The sequence below is a fragment of the Pelobates fuscus genome, chromosome 1 (assembly GCF_036172605.1).
Source record: "Pelobates fuscus isolate aPelFus1 chromosome 1, aPelFus1.pri, whole genome shotgun sequence".
In the NCBI taxonomy this organism is placed as follows: Eukaryota; Metazoa; Chordata; class Amphibia; order Anura; family Pelobatidae; genus Pelobates; species Pelobates fuscus.
The window spans coordinates 491,960,506-491,977,996 of record NC_086317.1 but is presented as its reverse complement, the minus strand read 5'-3'; the positions used below and the strand labels follow the sequence as shown (position 1 = coordinate 491,977,996).

Sequence of the window (17,491 nt, the reverse complement as noted above, 5' to 3'; positions counted from 1 at the left end):
GGGTCCTATAAGCAAGGTCTTTCATCATTTAACGATATATTATGGTCACACCTACTGTATGTGAGAAAAATCAAATATTTTGCTTTTAAACTAACATTTCAGATTCTGTGTAAAATATTGCAATTTAAAGGACACTGAATACTGTCTAGAGCTTTTCATTTCGAAAATATTTTTGTAAAGGATTAACACATAAGTGAAACATAAAAATTGCGTCAATTTACATATTTTAACGTTTGTCTGCAAAGCAATCTGTACACAAATCTGCAATGTCACGTGTGTATATGCTATCTGTGCATCCCTTGCGTCACATAAATGTTATACTAGGATTGTTTTCTATCAAATAGTATATAGCTTGGCAGTCAGAGGGTTAAGTGCCATGGGAACATATTATTAAACACATTGAACATGTCGCTGAAATTCTCTGCTTTCAAATATTTCAGAAATTGATGATTGGCATACAATAATTAATTAGTACCATAATTCCACAATAGATAATACTCCTATAAGTAATTAGTACCATGCGCTGAGCTGGAACATTCTGAAACTGAGGAATCTGCACTTAGATGAACATTAAAGGACCACTATAGGCACCCAGACCACTTCAGCTTAATGAAGTGGTCTGGGTGCCAGGTCCAGCTAGGTTTAACCCTTTTTTCTATAAACATAGCAGTTTCAGAGAAACTGCTATGTTTACCTATGGGTTAATCCAGCCTCTAGTGGCTGTCTCATTGACAGCCGCTAGAGGTGCTTCCGCGCTTCTCACTGTGATTTTCACAGTGAGAAGACGCCAGCGTCCATAGGAAAGCATTGAGAATGCTTTCCTATGAGACTGGCTGAATGCGCGCGCGGCTCGTGCCGCGTATGCGCATTCAGCCGAGGAGGAGGAGAGGAGGCACTGTAGAAAGAGATAAGTTTAACCCCTTCCACCCCCAGAGCCCGGCGGGAGGGGGTCCCTGAGGGTGGGGATACCCTCAGGGCACTATAGTGCCAGGAAAACGAGTATGTTTTCCTGGCACTATAGTAGTCCTTTAATAGGGTTATTTAGTAAAGTGAACTTCAGATATAAAGCCCGAGCAGCTGAAATGAAAGCATTTAGACCTTCATTTTGAACTTCACGTTGAATTCTGCCTTTAGTATATAACCCTCTAATTGAATGACACTTCTTTCTGTTATGGAATTCACTTTTTTATTTTAGGGGGCATCGAACCAATTCACACTGCTATGCATTAGCTATTATGCAGATAATATACTTTAAAAATGAATTAAAATCAGAAGAAATATATTTTAAGGTGATCGCATCATCCTGTCTACAGCTGCAGAGGTAAGTGTGTTTTATACCTACCTCTGCTACACTACTCATCCACAACAATTTGCATATATTCGTTTTTAAATACTGTGCAAAGATATTTGTATCTACAATGATTTTTATTTTTATAATTATTGTTCATTTATGTAACAAGTGGTTCTGTATATACTACAGATAGATGTACGATGGTTAAACAAATCTATAACATAATAAAAGTTTAGCTAGTTTAAATACACAATGGTGAGGAGTTAGGTGTGCGTTGGAAGTGCGTGGATACTTATAATTATATTGGCAAATCTTTGGTTTGTTAAGACAATCCATCTACAAACAAAATCACAGAATCTCACTCTACAGTGAATAATACAATTGCCATTATCCGCTGGCGGATTTTCTTGGTCCTTATTCCATAAATGATAGGGTTTAGCATCGGTGGGACCAGCAGATATATGTTGGCTATGGTAATATGTATCTGAGGGACAATGTTGTGACCAAAGCGATGGGTGAGAAAAGTGAAGACAGCTGTGCTGTAGAAGACCAAGATGACACAGATGTGGGAGGTGCAAGTGCTGAGAGCTTTGGCACCAGCTTCTCTAGTTGGGAGACTTAGAGCAGTCCTGAGGATCAGGGTATAGGATGCAACTGTGCACATTAAATCAAAAGCTCCTATCATTGAGGCCACGGTAAGACTGTAGTCTTTGCTCACCGAAGCATCACCGCAGGAAATTTTGATGATAGCCATGAACTCACAGTATGTATGAGGTATGATGTTAGTCTGACAGAAAAACAGACTCTTCACTATGAATGGGTGAGGGGTAAAAAGCACCACAGCTCGAAACACCACAGAAACACCCATTACTAACACTGTGTTATTGCTTAAAATGCTTGAATGCCGAAGTGGTTTACATATGGCCACATATCGGTCAAAGGCCATGGCCAAAAAAAAACCAGACTCCATGGCCGTGAAGGAGTGGATGAAGAACATTTGTGTCAAACAGGCTTCAAAATGGATCTCCCTGCAGTCAAACCAGAAGATGCTCAGCATTTTGGGCAAGGTGGAGGAGGACAGCACTAGATCAGTAACAGATAACATGGACACGAAGAAGTACATTGGCTCATGAAGGCTTGTCTCTGACTGAATGATGAAAAGAATGAAACAGTTTCCAAAAAAGGCCACAATGTACATGCAGCAGAAGGGAATCGAGATCCAGCACTGTACGTTTTCGAAGCCAGGAATTCCCAACAGAATGAAAACAGCAGGATGTGTTTCATTGAGAAGGAACATGGCCATACGCTTTCCACTGAGTGACTTAATCTGTCCTACAATTACAGAAAGAGAGCACATTAGTATCACATTCTAAGATTTACTTATAAAACCAGGAACTAGAAGTCCACATCCCCCAAACTAAGACCATTAATAACGGAGTCTTTAAATTATTATGGAATAAATACGTTATGGAACATGTTTTTTTGAGATTGTGTTGTTTCATTAGTTTTATTTATTTATTTATTAGTGAGCACCTACTTTAACTGCATGGATACAGTATTTCTAACTGTAGATGCAAAGATGAAAGAAGAAAGGGGAACACCTAGCAGCTAGGAGCACAACAGCCATCAACATGTTTGGGGGTCCTTACACAGCTTAAGGCATAGGCCCACAGGGTCCACCCCACATCCACGTCTATTCCACAACCATCTCGCAGGCACCGCAGGCACCGCAGGCACTTAGAGCTGCAGTCATTGCCGTCCCTGTCACTTTTGCCAGGATGTATTGAGTGTGAGTAAAGGGGATGTACTGAGTGTAAACGGGTGTGTATGGGGGCTGTACTGTGTAAATGTATATTAATTAAAGTGTAATATATTAATAATAGTGTATATATTATACAACTAGCTCTGCATATACACAATTATACTTAAAATATATACACATGTAAATAAATATCAATATACATGCACTGTATCTATACATACTACTCTCAGAAATTCACTAAAGTAAAACAATCACTTTTTTCCATTAAACTCCATCCTCCCTCTCCCACCAAGCTCATTTCTCCTTTCTCCTCAAAGCTCCATCTGCCTTTCTCCCCATCTTAATCTTCCAACTCCAGTTCCCTCTTTCCCCCCAGCCTTGATCCACCTGCTTCCATTTTTGCATGGTACCCATTTTTCCAGATGCTTTGTTTGAACCGTTCTCCCGCTCAGTTAGGTTTTTGGGCACATCACACCCCTGTGGAATGTTGTGTATGTCTGTTTTGGTGAATATTTTGCACTTAGTTTTAAGCTGTTCCCACGAGTGAGCATGTGACGTGGATATTGCACTAATGGCCTCCAGGTGTATTAAGGCATTTTGGATCTAGTGATTACATGCTAGACCCTCGAGAAAAGCTGTATGCATTGGTGGTAATTTTTGTTACATGTGTCTCTTTCGAATTGGCTGTTGATATAATTGTGCTTTTTTTTTTAGCTGTACTTAGTCATTTGTTTCACTGTCTGTCAGGCCCCCACACTCTTACCTCGCACTCACATGCCGTGTCTCCCACTGTCTGCTTGGAGCCCCAGCTCCATGTGATCAACAAGCTCACCACCACCGACTAGCCGCTTTGTTGTGGAGACAAGTGGTGCCTCATCCCACAACCAAGTCAGGAGCCAGCATGCAAGACAGAACAGGAGGGTCCTATGGCGCACATGCGCCAAAACAACCCTTTATTAAAAGGGACATAAGGCAGAACTGACAAAGGGATGTATTCAAAAGGCAGAGAGGAAGTAAGTGACATACCTCCCTTTTCCTATTTAAACTCCACTCCTGCTAAGACTCATTGGTCAGTGATACTGTGCTCCTGCGGTGTTCATACCTTGAGTGCCTGTCCTGCTGTTTTTCCTGATTCTGACCCTTGCCTGATTCCTGACTACAATACTGTGCTGCCTGCCCTGACCACTCTTCGTCTGATCCTATTGTACTGCGCACCTGATTCAGTGCTTTCAGCCTTACCGTGGGTTTCATGTACTCAACAACGCCCCTTACACTGTTCAAAATTTGTGATGAGTATTTACATGATTAAAGTATTTGGTGTGCATCTTCTATATATTTAGATATTGCATAGTATTGGCAATCGTGGAGTGCTTTAAGGAGTTGCACCCTGTTTAAATGAAGTGTTTGTGTGCCCTTCAGTTCGCATTCTAGGTGTCCGGTCAGGGCCGGCGCTACCTGTTAGGCAGACTAGGCAGCCGCCTAGGGCGCCCCTTGGGAAGGGGCACCGCCAGGAGCGCCGGCCCCCCTCATGCTGCAGCCGCCCGAACGCTCTGTAGAGAGTCTCAGGCAGCTGCAGCTTTGCCCAGGCTGGTGCGTCCATGAGGAGAGGGGCTGACAGGAGGGAAGCGCTCAGCGCTCCCTCCTGTCACTCCCTCACTGTAGCGTGGCCGAGCTCTGTATGGTCCGCGGATACAGGGAGCATCTGTCCCTGTACCCGGCCGGACTAACAGGAAGTGCACACTGAGTGTGCACTTCCTGTTAGTCCGGCTGGGTACAGGAAACAAAAGCTCCCTGTACCCGCGGACCATACAGAGCTCGGCCACGCTACAATAGAGGGGGGGGGGGAAAGAGAGTGGGGAGGAGGGAGGGGGGAGAACGAGAGTGGGGAGGAGGGAGGGGGGGAGAAAGAGAGTGGGGAGGGAGGGGGAGAAAGAGAGTGGGGAGGGGGAGGGGCAGAAAGAGTGGGGAGGGAGGGGGGGGGAGAAAGAGAGTGACAAGAGAGGGAGGGGGAGAAAGAGAGTGGGGAGGGGGAGAAAGAGAGTGACAAGGGGGGAGGGAGGGGGGAGAAAGAGAGTGACAAGGGAGGGGGGAAGAGAGTGAGAAGGGAGGCAGGGGGAAAGAGAGTGACAAGGGGGGGAGAAAGAGAGTGACAAGGGAGGGAGGGGGGGAAAGAGAGTGACAAGGGAGTGAGGGGGGGGGGAAGAGAGTGACAAGGGAGGGAGGGGGAGAAAGAGATTGACATCCATCACACACACAATCATGCAACCCTTACACACACAGAAACACACAATGCATTCCTTACACACACTCAATGCACCCCTTACAGACGCACACACTGCATCCCGTACATACACAGAAACACACCTTGCAGCCCTTACACATACAAACACAGATTCACACAATGCATTCCTTACACACATATCAGGACATCCCCTACACACTCCTCCCCCTGTGAACAAACTCATTGGTGGAACATGAAGGTGGACCCTGAGCTGTGTAAAGGGCCCCAAAAAAATGGAGCTGCTTCCCGTTCTCCCAGAACATTGATTTTTGTGACCACAGTTACAAACAGCCTCCAGAGAGCCTGTTCTACACCAGACCAGTGGAGCCAGACTGCAGCTAGAGCCCATCATCATCCTCATCTGGTTGTAAGTAGGCAATCTAGCATATTATTCGTGGCACTAATCTCTAATTTACCTCACATTAAAGAAACACTATAGTCCCCAGAAGCACTGCAGCTTAATGTAGCGGTTCTGGTGTCTATAGCCTGTCCCTGCAGGCCTTTTAATGTAAACACGGCGGCACTGCAGCACTAGCGTTAGTTAACATGGCAGATCATATGGGTGGGGCATTGTGATGTCACATGGGGGGGAGGGGGGCGGCAAACTTTACGTTTGCCTAGGGCGGCAAAAATCCTTGCACCGGCCCTGTGTCCGGTGGTAACATTGTAGAAGGTAGGTACAGTTAACAGGTTGTTTTCTAGATGTTGTATAACTCCTGTTGTTGGTGGAACTCGGAGTTAAGCTGCTATTTAGATGGTATTTCAAACCATAGACTCCCTTCCTGGAAGAATGTTTTTCGGTATTATCAACTCCTCCTTGGGGAAACCACAGCGGGGTTTCCGGAGGGAGAGTAAGGAATAGTTACATTTTGGAGTGGAGTTTAGGTATCACAGAATCATTAATGAGGCAAATCAATGGCAATTGTAACATTTCAAAGAACCATTTGGCAATGAGGGCTTTGGCTGTAGGACAATGCTACATAACAAGATCAATCCTACGGCCAATATCCAGGGCAAAGGAAGCTCTCAGGCAGAGACAGGCCGAAGAATTATGGAAATCATGTATTAACCCCTTACTGAACCCTCCATTATAGTGGTTATGGAATCATGAATTAACTTCCTTGTACTGCAATATGAAGATCAGTCATTACCCCTTACTAAACCGTCCTTTGTTGCACATTATGGAATCATGCATTAACCCTTTACTGAACCCTCTTGTGTAGAGAATTATGAAAATCATGTATTAACCCCTTACTGAACTCTCCATTATAGTGGTTATGGAATCATGCATTAACTTCCTTGTACTGCATTATGGAAATCAGGCATTAACCCCTTACTGAACCCGCCTTTGTTGCACATTATGGAATCATGCATTAACCCCTTACTAGCCCCTCATTTGCAATGCATTAAGAAAATCACTCTTTAACTCCTTACTAAACCGTCCTTTGTTGCACATTATGTAATCATGCATTAACCCTTTACTGAACCCTCTTGTGTAGTTCATTATGAAAACCATGTATTAACCCCTTACTGATCCCTCATTTTTTGCTTATGAATGGGTTAATTCATGCATTAACCCATTTACTGACTCCTCATTTGTAGTACATTATGAAGAGCATGCAATAACCCATTGCTGACCACCTCTTTATAGTGCATTATGGAATCATGCATTAACCCCTCATTTGTAGTGCATTATGAAAAGCATGCATTAACCCCTTACTAACCATTCATTTGTAATACATTATGAAAATCATGCATAAACCCATTGCTGACCACTTCTTTGTAGTTCATTATAGAAATCATGTCCCTCCTTTGTAGTTCATTATAGAAATCATGCATTAACCCCTTACTGCCCCTCCTTTGTAGTTCATTATAGAAATCATGCATTAACCCCTTACTGCCCCTCCTTTGTAGTTCATTATATAAATCATGCATTAACCCCTTACTGCCCCTCCTTTGTAGTTCATTATAGAAATCATGCATTAACCCCTTACTGCCCCTCCTTTGTAGTTCATTATAGAAATCATGCATAAACCCATTGCTGACCACTTCTTTGTAGTTCATTATAGAAATCATGCATTAACCCCTTACTGCCCCTCCTTTGTAGTTCATTATAGAAATCATGCATTAACCCCTTACTGCCCCTCCTTTGTAGTTCATTATAGAAATCATGCATTAACCCCTTACTGTCCCTCCTTTGTAGTTAATTATAGAAATCATGCATTAACCCCTTACTGCCCCTCCTTTGTAGTTCATTATAGAAATCATGCATTAACCCCTTACTGCCCCTCCTTTGTAGTTCATTATAGAAATCATGCCCCTCCTTTGTAGTTCATTATAGAAATCATGCATTAACCCCTTACTGCCCCTCCTTTGTAGTTCATTATAGAAATCATGCATTAACCCCTTACTGCCCCTCCTTTGTAGTTCATTATAGAAATCATGCATTAACCCCTTACTGCCCCTCCTTTGTAGTTCATTATAGAAATCATGCATTAACCCCTTACTGCCACTCCTTTGTAGTTCATTATAGAAATCGTGCATTAACCCCTTACTGCCTTCTCCCTTGTAGTGCACTATGGAAACCACTTGCTAGAAACCAATACTTATATCTAACTCCTCCCATAAAACTATCTACCCCATCTATAACATATGCTGCTCCCACCAATAACACCTGGCAGCATCTGTTACAGATTCTGTGATTTTATACCTGACAGGGGCTGCTACTAATACTCTCTGAGTTCTTTTCAAATTATTTGATCTAGATTTCTTTTTGCAATAACAGAAAAATATAAAACATTTAATACACATGTTTAATAAATAAAAACACAATAAAATAAAAAATATATAATAAAAAAGCAGCAGGTTATTGAATATCAGGCATTATATCAGCAATATGAAGTCTTATCAATATAATGTATACAACTAAAAATGGCATTTATCTGAGTACAAAGATATTATAGCTGACACTGGCCGCTGTTGGCGCACGTTTTGCTTTCGGAGTGATTTGTTTAAAGATGGGGTTACTATGCTAGAGGGGAAAAGCATTCGTAAGGGGTAGATACTCCTAGGAAAGAGGTAAGTGAGCAGGAATTTTACAATAAATTCTTTGTTTATAACAAAGCTTTCCTTATGACAGAGCCTGTGAGTAACCAGCTCCAATGTTTAATAAATAATCCCAACACTCTGTGTAGAACAGAAACTAATTGCTAACGTGTTTCTAGACCTGTACTGCATGCTTTCAATGTGATATTGCAGACTGCCTAATCCATGGTCACTTACCTGCTCAGCTTTCATCCCAGTTCCCCCTCTCAGCTGAAACCAGTGTGTATAACAACAATGGAGAATACAGACATTTATAGCCAAAATCACACCCCCTCTCAACCCAAACTCCATGGAGAGATGAAGGTAATGAACATATGATAACTGCTGGAATACGACTCAGAATGATTCCTGATGGGGTTTATTAGACGCTCTTGAGAGCAGGATAAATCCCCCAGGAGCAGCTAGCTAGTCACTGCCATTTAGGAAATGAAAGCAATAACCATCATTGGTCTGATATCGGATCATTATGCTGACATGGTTTTAGGATTTGTGTAATGGAACCACAGTTGTTCGTTTATTCCCCCTGTCTTAGTTATGTATACTACTCTCTGTGTTCGCGCAAAATGCCTGCTCCCCATTCGGGAGTGCCTCCACGACGGGAATCTATTCGCTTTCAGAATGGGAAACACCCCAATAACCCATTTAGAACACTCATTGGAACATTCTCATCTCGACCTGATGCCAAAACCACAAGGGAAGCCTTGATGCGTACCTTCCCCTGAGTGGCCGCCAGTTTGTATGGACGAACGCCATCCAGGGGGAGCATTAATGAACTGCTTCCCTCCACATTTGGTTCCCGAATGGGGACATCCCCAGTGCCCATTGGAATGTTCACACCAATCCATATGAACAATAACAACTCACAACATAAGTGTGAAACCGCAAGGGAAGTAATTAATGAGTGCTTCCCTGGGTTGCCGCCATTCTTATAGACGAGCGCCAACCAGGGTTAGCATTTGATTCCCAAAAGGAGATGTTTCCCTTGCCTAGTTTCACACAGGGACCCTGCGAACAGAGGCTGTTCGTGACAGGTACTGTTATGGGGGTCCCTGGGTTTGGTGTGGACATCCTTTGGGGACAATGGCTGGGTTTGGCGGGCTTTCTGTAACTGGGAGTCAAAGAGGCGGGTGGTTTTTCCCAGGTGCTGAGGCCCATGGGAAGAAGACCCCCTGTCACCGGAAGTGGGAAACCCTGTTCTTGGGTGGCAGGAACAGGGGACAAAGAGAATCCTGGGAAGAAGACTCCCTGTCACCGGAATAGGGAAACCCTGTACTTGTGTGGCAGGAACATGGGACAAAGGGAATCCTGGGAAGAAGATCCCCTGTCACCAGAAGTGGAAAAAACTGTACTTGGGTGGCGGGAAAAGGGGACAAAGGGACTGGGACTCCAGCGATACGCTGAAGACCCCTGGGAGGGAGAGGACCCTGAGAGGGGACACTGTGTGGTAGCCACCCCTTGCATGGGGGTGGAGGTTATAAAAGCCATGTGTGGCCAACAAGGTCTCCTCCAGTTACTGGGGTGGAGGAAATGGGTCTCTGTACATTTTAAGTGGTTCCGGACTGGCTGAAGGAAGGGAACTATCAGAGGTATCCGGTCGGGTTACCCGAGGTCCACTACAATTTGTTTTATAACAAATCAATTGGACAAAGGATGTAATTTACAAACAAATATCTGCTATCTTAAAGAGTTAAAGAGGCATTACTTAGAACATAGTACTATATACAAAAAGATGCACAACTTAGTTAAAATTGTGTTATTATATACACATAATAATCAAGACAAAAACAAGTTAAAAAAAAACAATATTACAATACTCCAAAAAAACTGTAATATAGGTTATATAGCATACACTTAAATCACAAAGACATAGAAGTTCACTAGCATGTTACCTCAAAAGGGCTGGGGAGATGGTTGCACTCACCTAAACATGCTTAAATGGGGTGCTGCTGGGGTCCATATTATACAAAAGGGCTGGAGACGAGTACCAAACAAACCCCAATGTTTCGGCACAGTTACTAGTGTCTTTCTCAAGGGATAATCACTTGGTGCTCTAGGGCTCTTGGTGTTTTTATTAATTTTTTATTCAGATACTGAGCTGAAACGCCATTCCTTCTCTCCCAATGGACATTTTCTAAATGCTTTCAGTATACGATATAGACTTGAGCAGGGCAAGAGAATTTGGAAATTTTTTTGGGACACCCACATTTTCTGCTTAATTTTGGTGTACGATCATATCTATACATTATATAATGTGTACATATATTGCAGCACACAGATAGGAGCATTTTCCCATAGATCAAGTGAGAAGATGTAACCAACAGAGGAGGACCAGTGAAGAAATATATATATCTCACAGCTCAAAATGTCCTTTTGCCACTAGTCTTCGGCAAGTGAAATTTTAGCCTTGGTGAGTATGTTATGCTTTGCAGATGTGAGTAACTTGGGCTTGGAGTTTGGCAACTCAGCAACTGATTTCAGCGTTTCTTTCTCTGGCTCTGCCTCTTCCCCTCAAATCCTCTCTCTTTGGTGTTCCCCAAGGTTCAGTCCTTGGTCCCTTACTGTTCTTGATCTATACTTTCTCCCTTGGTAAGTTCTAGGGATGTGCATGATCAAAAAAATTGTTTCGGTTCGGAAATTCGGTTAAGAAAAAAATTCGGCACATCAACAATTCGGCATTTTCCGAAATTTGGGACTTCGGCAATTCGGGACTTCAACAATTCGGGACTCGGCACTTCTGAAATTTGGGGCTTTGGCAATTTGGTACTTCGGAATTTGGTACATCTGTAGGGCTCCCTAACCCTACCCCTAACTCTACCCCTACCCCTAACCCTACCATAACCTAACCCTAACTACAACCCTACCCCAACCCTAACCCTACCCTATCCTACCCTTACCACCAACCCTACCCTAACCCTACCCCTAACTCTACCCTACCTCTAACTCTACCCTACCCCTAACTCTACCCCTAACCCTACCCTTTAGCCAACCCCTTTCATCATTCACGTATTTTTCCCTCCCTCTCATGTTTTGCCACTTTTGAGAAATCCAAAGCATTTCTGCACTTTTGCACTTCTGAAATTCGGCACTTCGGCAATTCGCAAATTTTGCAATTCCGCACATTTCAGCGGTTCGGTTCGGCAGTTTTGCAATTTGAATATTCGGAAGCATCCAAATGTCCAATGGCCTGAAATCCGTCCGAATTCATATTCGGACCGAAACAAATTGCACATGTCTAGTAAACTCATCAGCTCCACTGGCATCCAATATAATATCTATTTGGATGATACGCAAATCTACCTGTCCTCTTCCGATCTCTCATGGTCCCTCTTGACTCGTGTCTCTGACTATCACTCTGCTATTTCCAACTGGATGACTGCACACTTCCTTAAACTCAACTTGTCCAAAACAGAACTTCTGTTTTTTTCTCTCTCAAGTGTTGTTACTCCTGTTTCTGCCTCCTCCACATTAACAGTGCTGCCATGATCTCAACCACGCAAGCTCGCTGACTAGGTGTTTTCTTTGACTCTGACCTTTCGTTCACCCCTCATGTCCAGTCAATCTCCAAATTATGCCACTCGCGCATTGTGGCGGAACCGCTGCCGGTCCGTAAATTGCCTTGTTCTTTTCAAGTATTCCCCCTGTATTTTCATGTGTTTGTACCACACCAATACCTCGATTAGAATGTTAATTTATGTTAACACATATGTTGCGAAGTGGTCATCATTGCCCTGTTGTGGTTCTAGCTTGTCTGTTCCTCTAGTTTTCTTGCTCCCTCGACCTTGGCTTGGCCCTGACTATTCTCTGTTCTTTCTGACGTTAGTCCGGCCATTCTAAGGCCCGGTATATGCTCTTCTATTTTTGCATTCTGCGTATTGGATGCCTGTGTCGATCCTGACAACCCTGCCTGAAAGCACAAGTTGCCCTTCGATGCTTTCAAGGAGTTCAAGGAAGCGGAGGAGGGTACTTCCTGCAGGACTTTGAATGCCAGTGCCTCCTGCAAGAAGTCGGCCCCACCGACTAGATCACCATCTTAGCCAGGAAACTAGTGGGGAAGGCGTCATGAGGACAAACTCTGGGAATATGAGTTTGCCAAGAAGGTCCTTCTGGCCAGGTATGCTGTCACACCGGAGGCATACTGCTGAAAATTTAGAGAGACAAAGAAGGGAGAGAAGGACTCCCATGTGGAGTGGGCCTGTTGCATCGCCCGAGCCACCTAGAATTGGATGAACTCACAACAGGCCTCCTGCTATTCATGCTGGAGCACTTTTATAATGGACTCTTTACAGAGGTGCAGGAATGGGTGAGAGACCAACAGCCCAAGACTCTGACCTAAGCAGCCCAGTGGACTGGGGAAGGACAGGGAACGATTTATCTGACAGAAAAGAGGAAGTCAGGGACAGGTTCTACTACCACCAAGCATTTGGTGACCCCCAGGAAATATCGGCATGAGTTATTGAAGATAGCTCACAACATTCCCCTGTCAGGGCATTTGGGAAACAGTTGTACTCATCATCGGCTGACTTAAAGCTTCTTCTGGCCAGGCATCTCGAAGGATCTGAGGCAGTATTGTCAGACCTGTGATATCTGCCAGGGGGAAGCGGGGCAGTTGGTTCAAAGCCCGCTCCATCACCTACCCATCATTGAAGACTCTTCGGCAGAGTAGCTGTCGATATCCTAGGTCACCTGGCTAAGCCTAGACCCTCTGGGAAGAAGTATATTCTGACCATTGTGGACTACGCGACGCGGTATCCCAAGGCAGTCGCCCTGAGCAATATTCAGGCAGAGACTGTGGCCGAAGCCATGATGCGAGTGTTCTCCCATATGGGATTTCCCAGGGAGATCCTCTCGGATCGGGGCTCCAAGTTTATTGCCAAAATGACTAATCAACTGTGGAGGTTATGCGGTATTAAACCGATCCTTAGCTCCCCCTATCACCACCAGACTAATCAGAATGGTTTAAAACTCACCTTATTTTCAGCTCTCTACGGGTCTGCCCCATTGGTGACATTATCAAAATTGGCATTTTTTTGCCAATCAAACGCTTTGGATTGGCTAAAATCAGCAAAGGGCGGGGCCAAATGCTGTTTTGGCCAATCAGGACCTTCTCATTGAATTAATGCATTTCTATGAGGAAAATTCAGCTTCTCCATGCAGAGCGTGGGGACGCTGAATGGTAGGGCTGCTTACTGTGCAGCACTGAACCAGGAAGCACCTCCATTGGCCATCTGAGGAGTGGCCCCTTGTAGGTGTCCCTAGGGTCAATGTAAACACTGCCTTTTATTTGAAAAGGCAGTGTTTACATGAAAATGCCTGAAGGGAACTATTATACTCACCAGTGCAACTACATTAAGCTGTAGTTGTTCTGGTGACTATAGTGTTGTAGCGTTACTCACCTTTCCCAGGGGCCGGCCGCGGTCCTCTCTTCAAGCCGCGCGCGGTCCTGCGGCTGCACGAGCTGCGCGCGGCTCATCCGGCTCATCCGACGCTTCAGACAGGAAGGCGGGCAGTGACCGCGAGATGCGGTCACATGTCCCGCCTGAATCTAAGAGCGTGCCGCGAGTCTCGGGCGTGCTCTTAAAGAGACAGTGGGAGCCTAAATTGCCAAAAGGCTCCCATTGGCCCCTGTCATCCCACACACCCCATACACTTACCTTTTGGGGGTGTGGAAGTGACAGGAGCCAATCACATTAGTTTTTAGCCTATTTATACTTACCCTTTTCCCTTGGTTCCTTGCCCTATCATGGTTTCTGTCTCAGTTCCCTTTAGCGCTTGTTGTGTTCAGTTGTGTTCCTCCGTATTTGACCTTGACTTTGTATTCTGACTTTGTTTTCGCTTTATCCTTGTCTGTTCTGTTTGCCGGCTTGCTGTTTCCTGTGTACCAGACCCCGGCTTGTCCTCGTTTACGCTGTCTCTTTGTGCCCTTGACCTCGGATTGTTCCTGATTCTGTACTTCTCCTATATACGTCGAGTCCGGCCATTCTAAGGTCCGGTAGACGTATCTCACCTCTGTTCTGCCTTCTGTTTAGCTGGATCCTGCGTGTAGGGGTATATTCTCGTTACATTACGATAGGGCCATGGACCCCGCAGATTTAGCTCAACAGATGGCGTCCCATGAGGCTAGATTTGTAGAGCAGGATCACCGAATGGATCAGATAGCCCAGGCTCTCCAGACGCTCTTAGCTAGAACCATTCCAGCAACCACACCTAACCCTCCTACACCCCTTCTTCCTGAAGTATCGACTGTGCCTAATGCTTCGGCCCATTTAACACCTCCCCCTAGGTATGGAGGGGACTCTAAGACATGCAGAGGGTTCATTAACCAAATAGAATTCCACTTTGAGATGTATCCACGTTCATTTCCCACAGAGAGGTCTAAAGTTGGGTTCTTTATGCACCAACTTACTGATAAAGCCCTTGAGTGGGCAAATCCTATTTGGGAAGCTAATGGACCTATGGTACATGATTTTCACAGTTTTCTTACAGCTTTTCGCAGAACCTTTGATACTATGAAAAGGTCTAAGAATGCCGCAAGAGCATTAATGAGAGTCAAACAGGGTTCTAGGTCTGTGGCTGATTACGCTATTCAGTTTCGTACCCTTGCCTCACAGGTAAAACAGCATTAACACCCAGCACTCCCAAGCAACCAAGTCCTGCTGAATCTTCAGAGCAGAGGTATCATCTCTGGAAGATCTACTCAAGAATACCTGTATTACTGTTTCCTTTAAACTCTTATTTTAGAATTGTGTTCTATTCCATCTCCCTCCCTATACTACCACTACTTAATTGATACCTATATCTCCCATCCCGATCTTCTGTTTTTGTTTTGCTTAAAGCTGGTGTGATCATGTCATTTTATGTTCATTCTTTAAGACTTTTTGTTAATTGTTTGTTTACCTAGTGTTACTACTCACTGATAATCTTGTAAATTTATGTTCATGGTTTATGACTTTCACCTATCTGATCCTTCCTATCTTTTTATCCCAAATGTTATCTCCTTTTAGTTTTTCATCTCTAATTAATTACCTCAATAGCCCCATGTCTCCCCACCCATAATAGTGTGTTTTATTTCTTTTTTTTTTTTCTAACCTCAGACCTTATATTTCAGACTGGGCACCTTAAAACAGCATTAACACCCAACACTCCCAAGCAACCAAGTCCTGCTGAATCTTCAGAGCAGAGGTATTATCTCTGGAAGATTGCCCACCCTACCCTCCCCACACCATCCCACCCCATGGTCGACAACTTACTTATAGATAGTGCACATCAGCTGGTTTCCTTAACACACCAATCAAATCACTAAACCTCTCCTCACCTGAATTTATTTAACACATTGGTTTAATCACTCATTGATATTTGTGTGTTTGTATATATGATCTACATATCTATATAATACACATTTTTTCTAATGTTCTCCCTTCTATTTCTCACTTTAACACTAACTTCTCTCATCACTAAAATATCCCTATCCTTTCACTCACCTGTCCCTAGCAACACCATAATTTTTACTTCCACCTTACTCCCCTCTCTATTCATCCCATGCACTCTACACATACCTTTCCAGCCTATCTCCACCAACTCCTCCCAAATCCTCTACATACATACCCTCCTACAAAACTTTCAAATCCTACTCCCACCTTCACTTCCTTTCTATCCTTCTGCTCCTAGCTGCTGGTGATGTCTCTCCTAACCCCGGCCCCCTCGCAACAAACTCAGCACATACTAACCCAAGGATCCACACTAATCTCATACCCATCTCATGTTCCTCTAAATCCTCCTTCAATACTGCCCTCTGGAACGCACGCTCTGTTTGCAATATAACTAAATCCACTGCTGTCCATGACTTCTTCATCTCTCGTTCTAGCCATAACAGAAACCTGGCTCTCCCCCTCTGACACTGCCACCCCTGCATCTTTGTCCTTCGGTGGTCTCCAACTTACCCACAACCCAAGAAACTCTGAATGTAAAGGTGGTGGTGTTGGGTTTCTCCTCTCCCCTCACTGCTCTTTTAAACCTCTTCCCACCCCCCCTCCTCTCTCTTTCCCATCATTTGAAATACACTCAATTCGCCTTTTCAAACCCTTCTCTGCTAACATTGCTGTTGTTTACCGTCCCCCTGGTTCCCCTCTTCTCTTCCTTGACCACTTTGCTGCCTGGCTACCCTATTTCCTCTCTTCTAACATTCCATCCCTAATTCTCGGGGACTTCAATATTCCTATAAACCCACCTTTGACCTCTGCAGCCACTAAACTACTTACAATCACTTCCTCCCTCGGGCTATGGCAGTGGGCAAATTCTCCCACCCATGTAGCTGGCAATACCCTTGACCTAATCTTCACTTATGCATGTACAGTATCTAATATCTGCAACACTCCATATCCACTCTCTGATCACCACCTCTTATCATTTGCTCTCACATACCCCCTCACCCAAAAACCTCAGCCTAACCCCCCTCAACTCAGGAGGGACCTTAATTCTCTTGATCTCCAACAGTTGTCAGCTGACATTGATTCACAACTGCTGTCCATCCCTTCCCTCTCCTGTCCTTCATAGGCCATCTCCATATATAACTCTACTCTTACATCTGCCTTGAACACTGCAGCGCCACTCCAAACAAGCACCTCGAGGAGGACCCGCCCCCAACCATGGCATACTAAATCAACGCGCTACCTGCAAAGATGCTCCCGTTGTGCTGAACGCTCCTGGAGGAAGTCTCGTACACAATCAGACTTTCTCCATTATAGATTCATATTGTGTTCATACAGTGCAGCCCTTGCCCTTGCCAAACAGTCCTATTTTTCCACTCTCATTAGTTCATGTTCCCGCAACCCCAGGCGTCTCTTTCACACCTTTAATTCTCTTCTTCGCCCTGCTGTGGCCACCCCCAAAACTAACCTAACTGCTGATAACTTTGCATGTTGCTTCACTGACAAGATTGAACAGCTAAGGGAAGAATTATCCCCTCCTTGCCTTTCTGTTTCTCAATCACACATAGATCATGCCTTTCCTACCCTTCAGACATTCTCCCCAGCTACTGACCAAGAGGTGGCTGCTC

The 17,491-nt window shown here is 44.4% G+C and overlaps 1 protein-coding gene across 2 annotated transcripts; it reads right to left on the bottom strand.

Annotated features, from left to right (window-relative positions):
* Positions 1 to 1,649: 1,649 nt before the first annotated feature.
* Positions 1,650 to 6,660, bottom strand: LOC134600449 (olfactory receptor 52N4-like). 2 transcript variants are annotated; one of them, XM_063445018.1, is made up of 3 exons: positions 6,640 to 6,660; positions 4,775 to 4,793; positions 1,650 to 2,554 (listed from the first exon to the last, which is right to left on the bottom strand). In XM_063445018.1, exons 1-3 carry the CDS (start codon positions 6,658 to 6,660, stop codon positions 1,650 to 1,652), a joined length of 945 nt encoding a protein of 314 aa, XP_063301088.1. The 2 variants fall into 2 exon arrangements, with proteins under 2 accessions (XP_063301088.1, XP_063301087.1); XM_063445017.1 differs by lacking the exons at positions 4,775 to 4,793; positions 6,640 to 6,660 and having other exon boundaries at positions 1,650 to 2,594.
* Between the last annotated feature and the right edge of the window lie 10,831 nt (positions 6,661 to 17,491).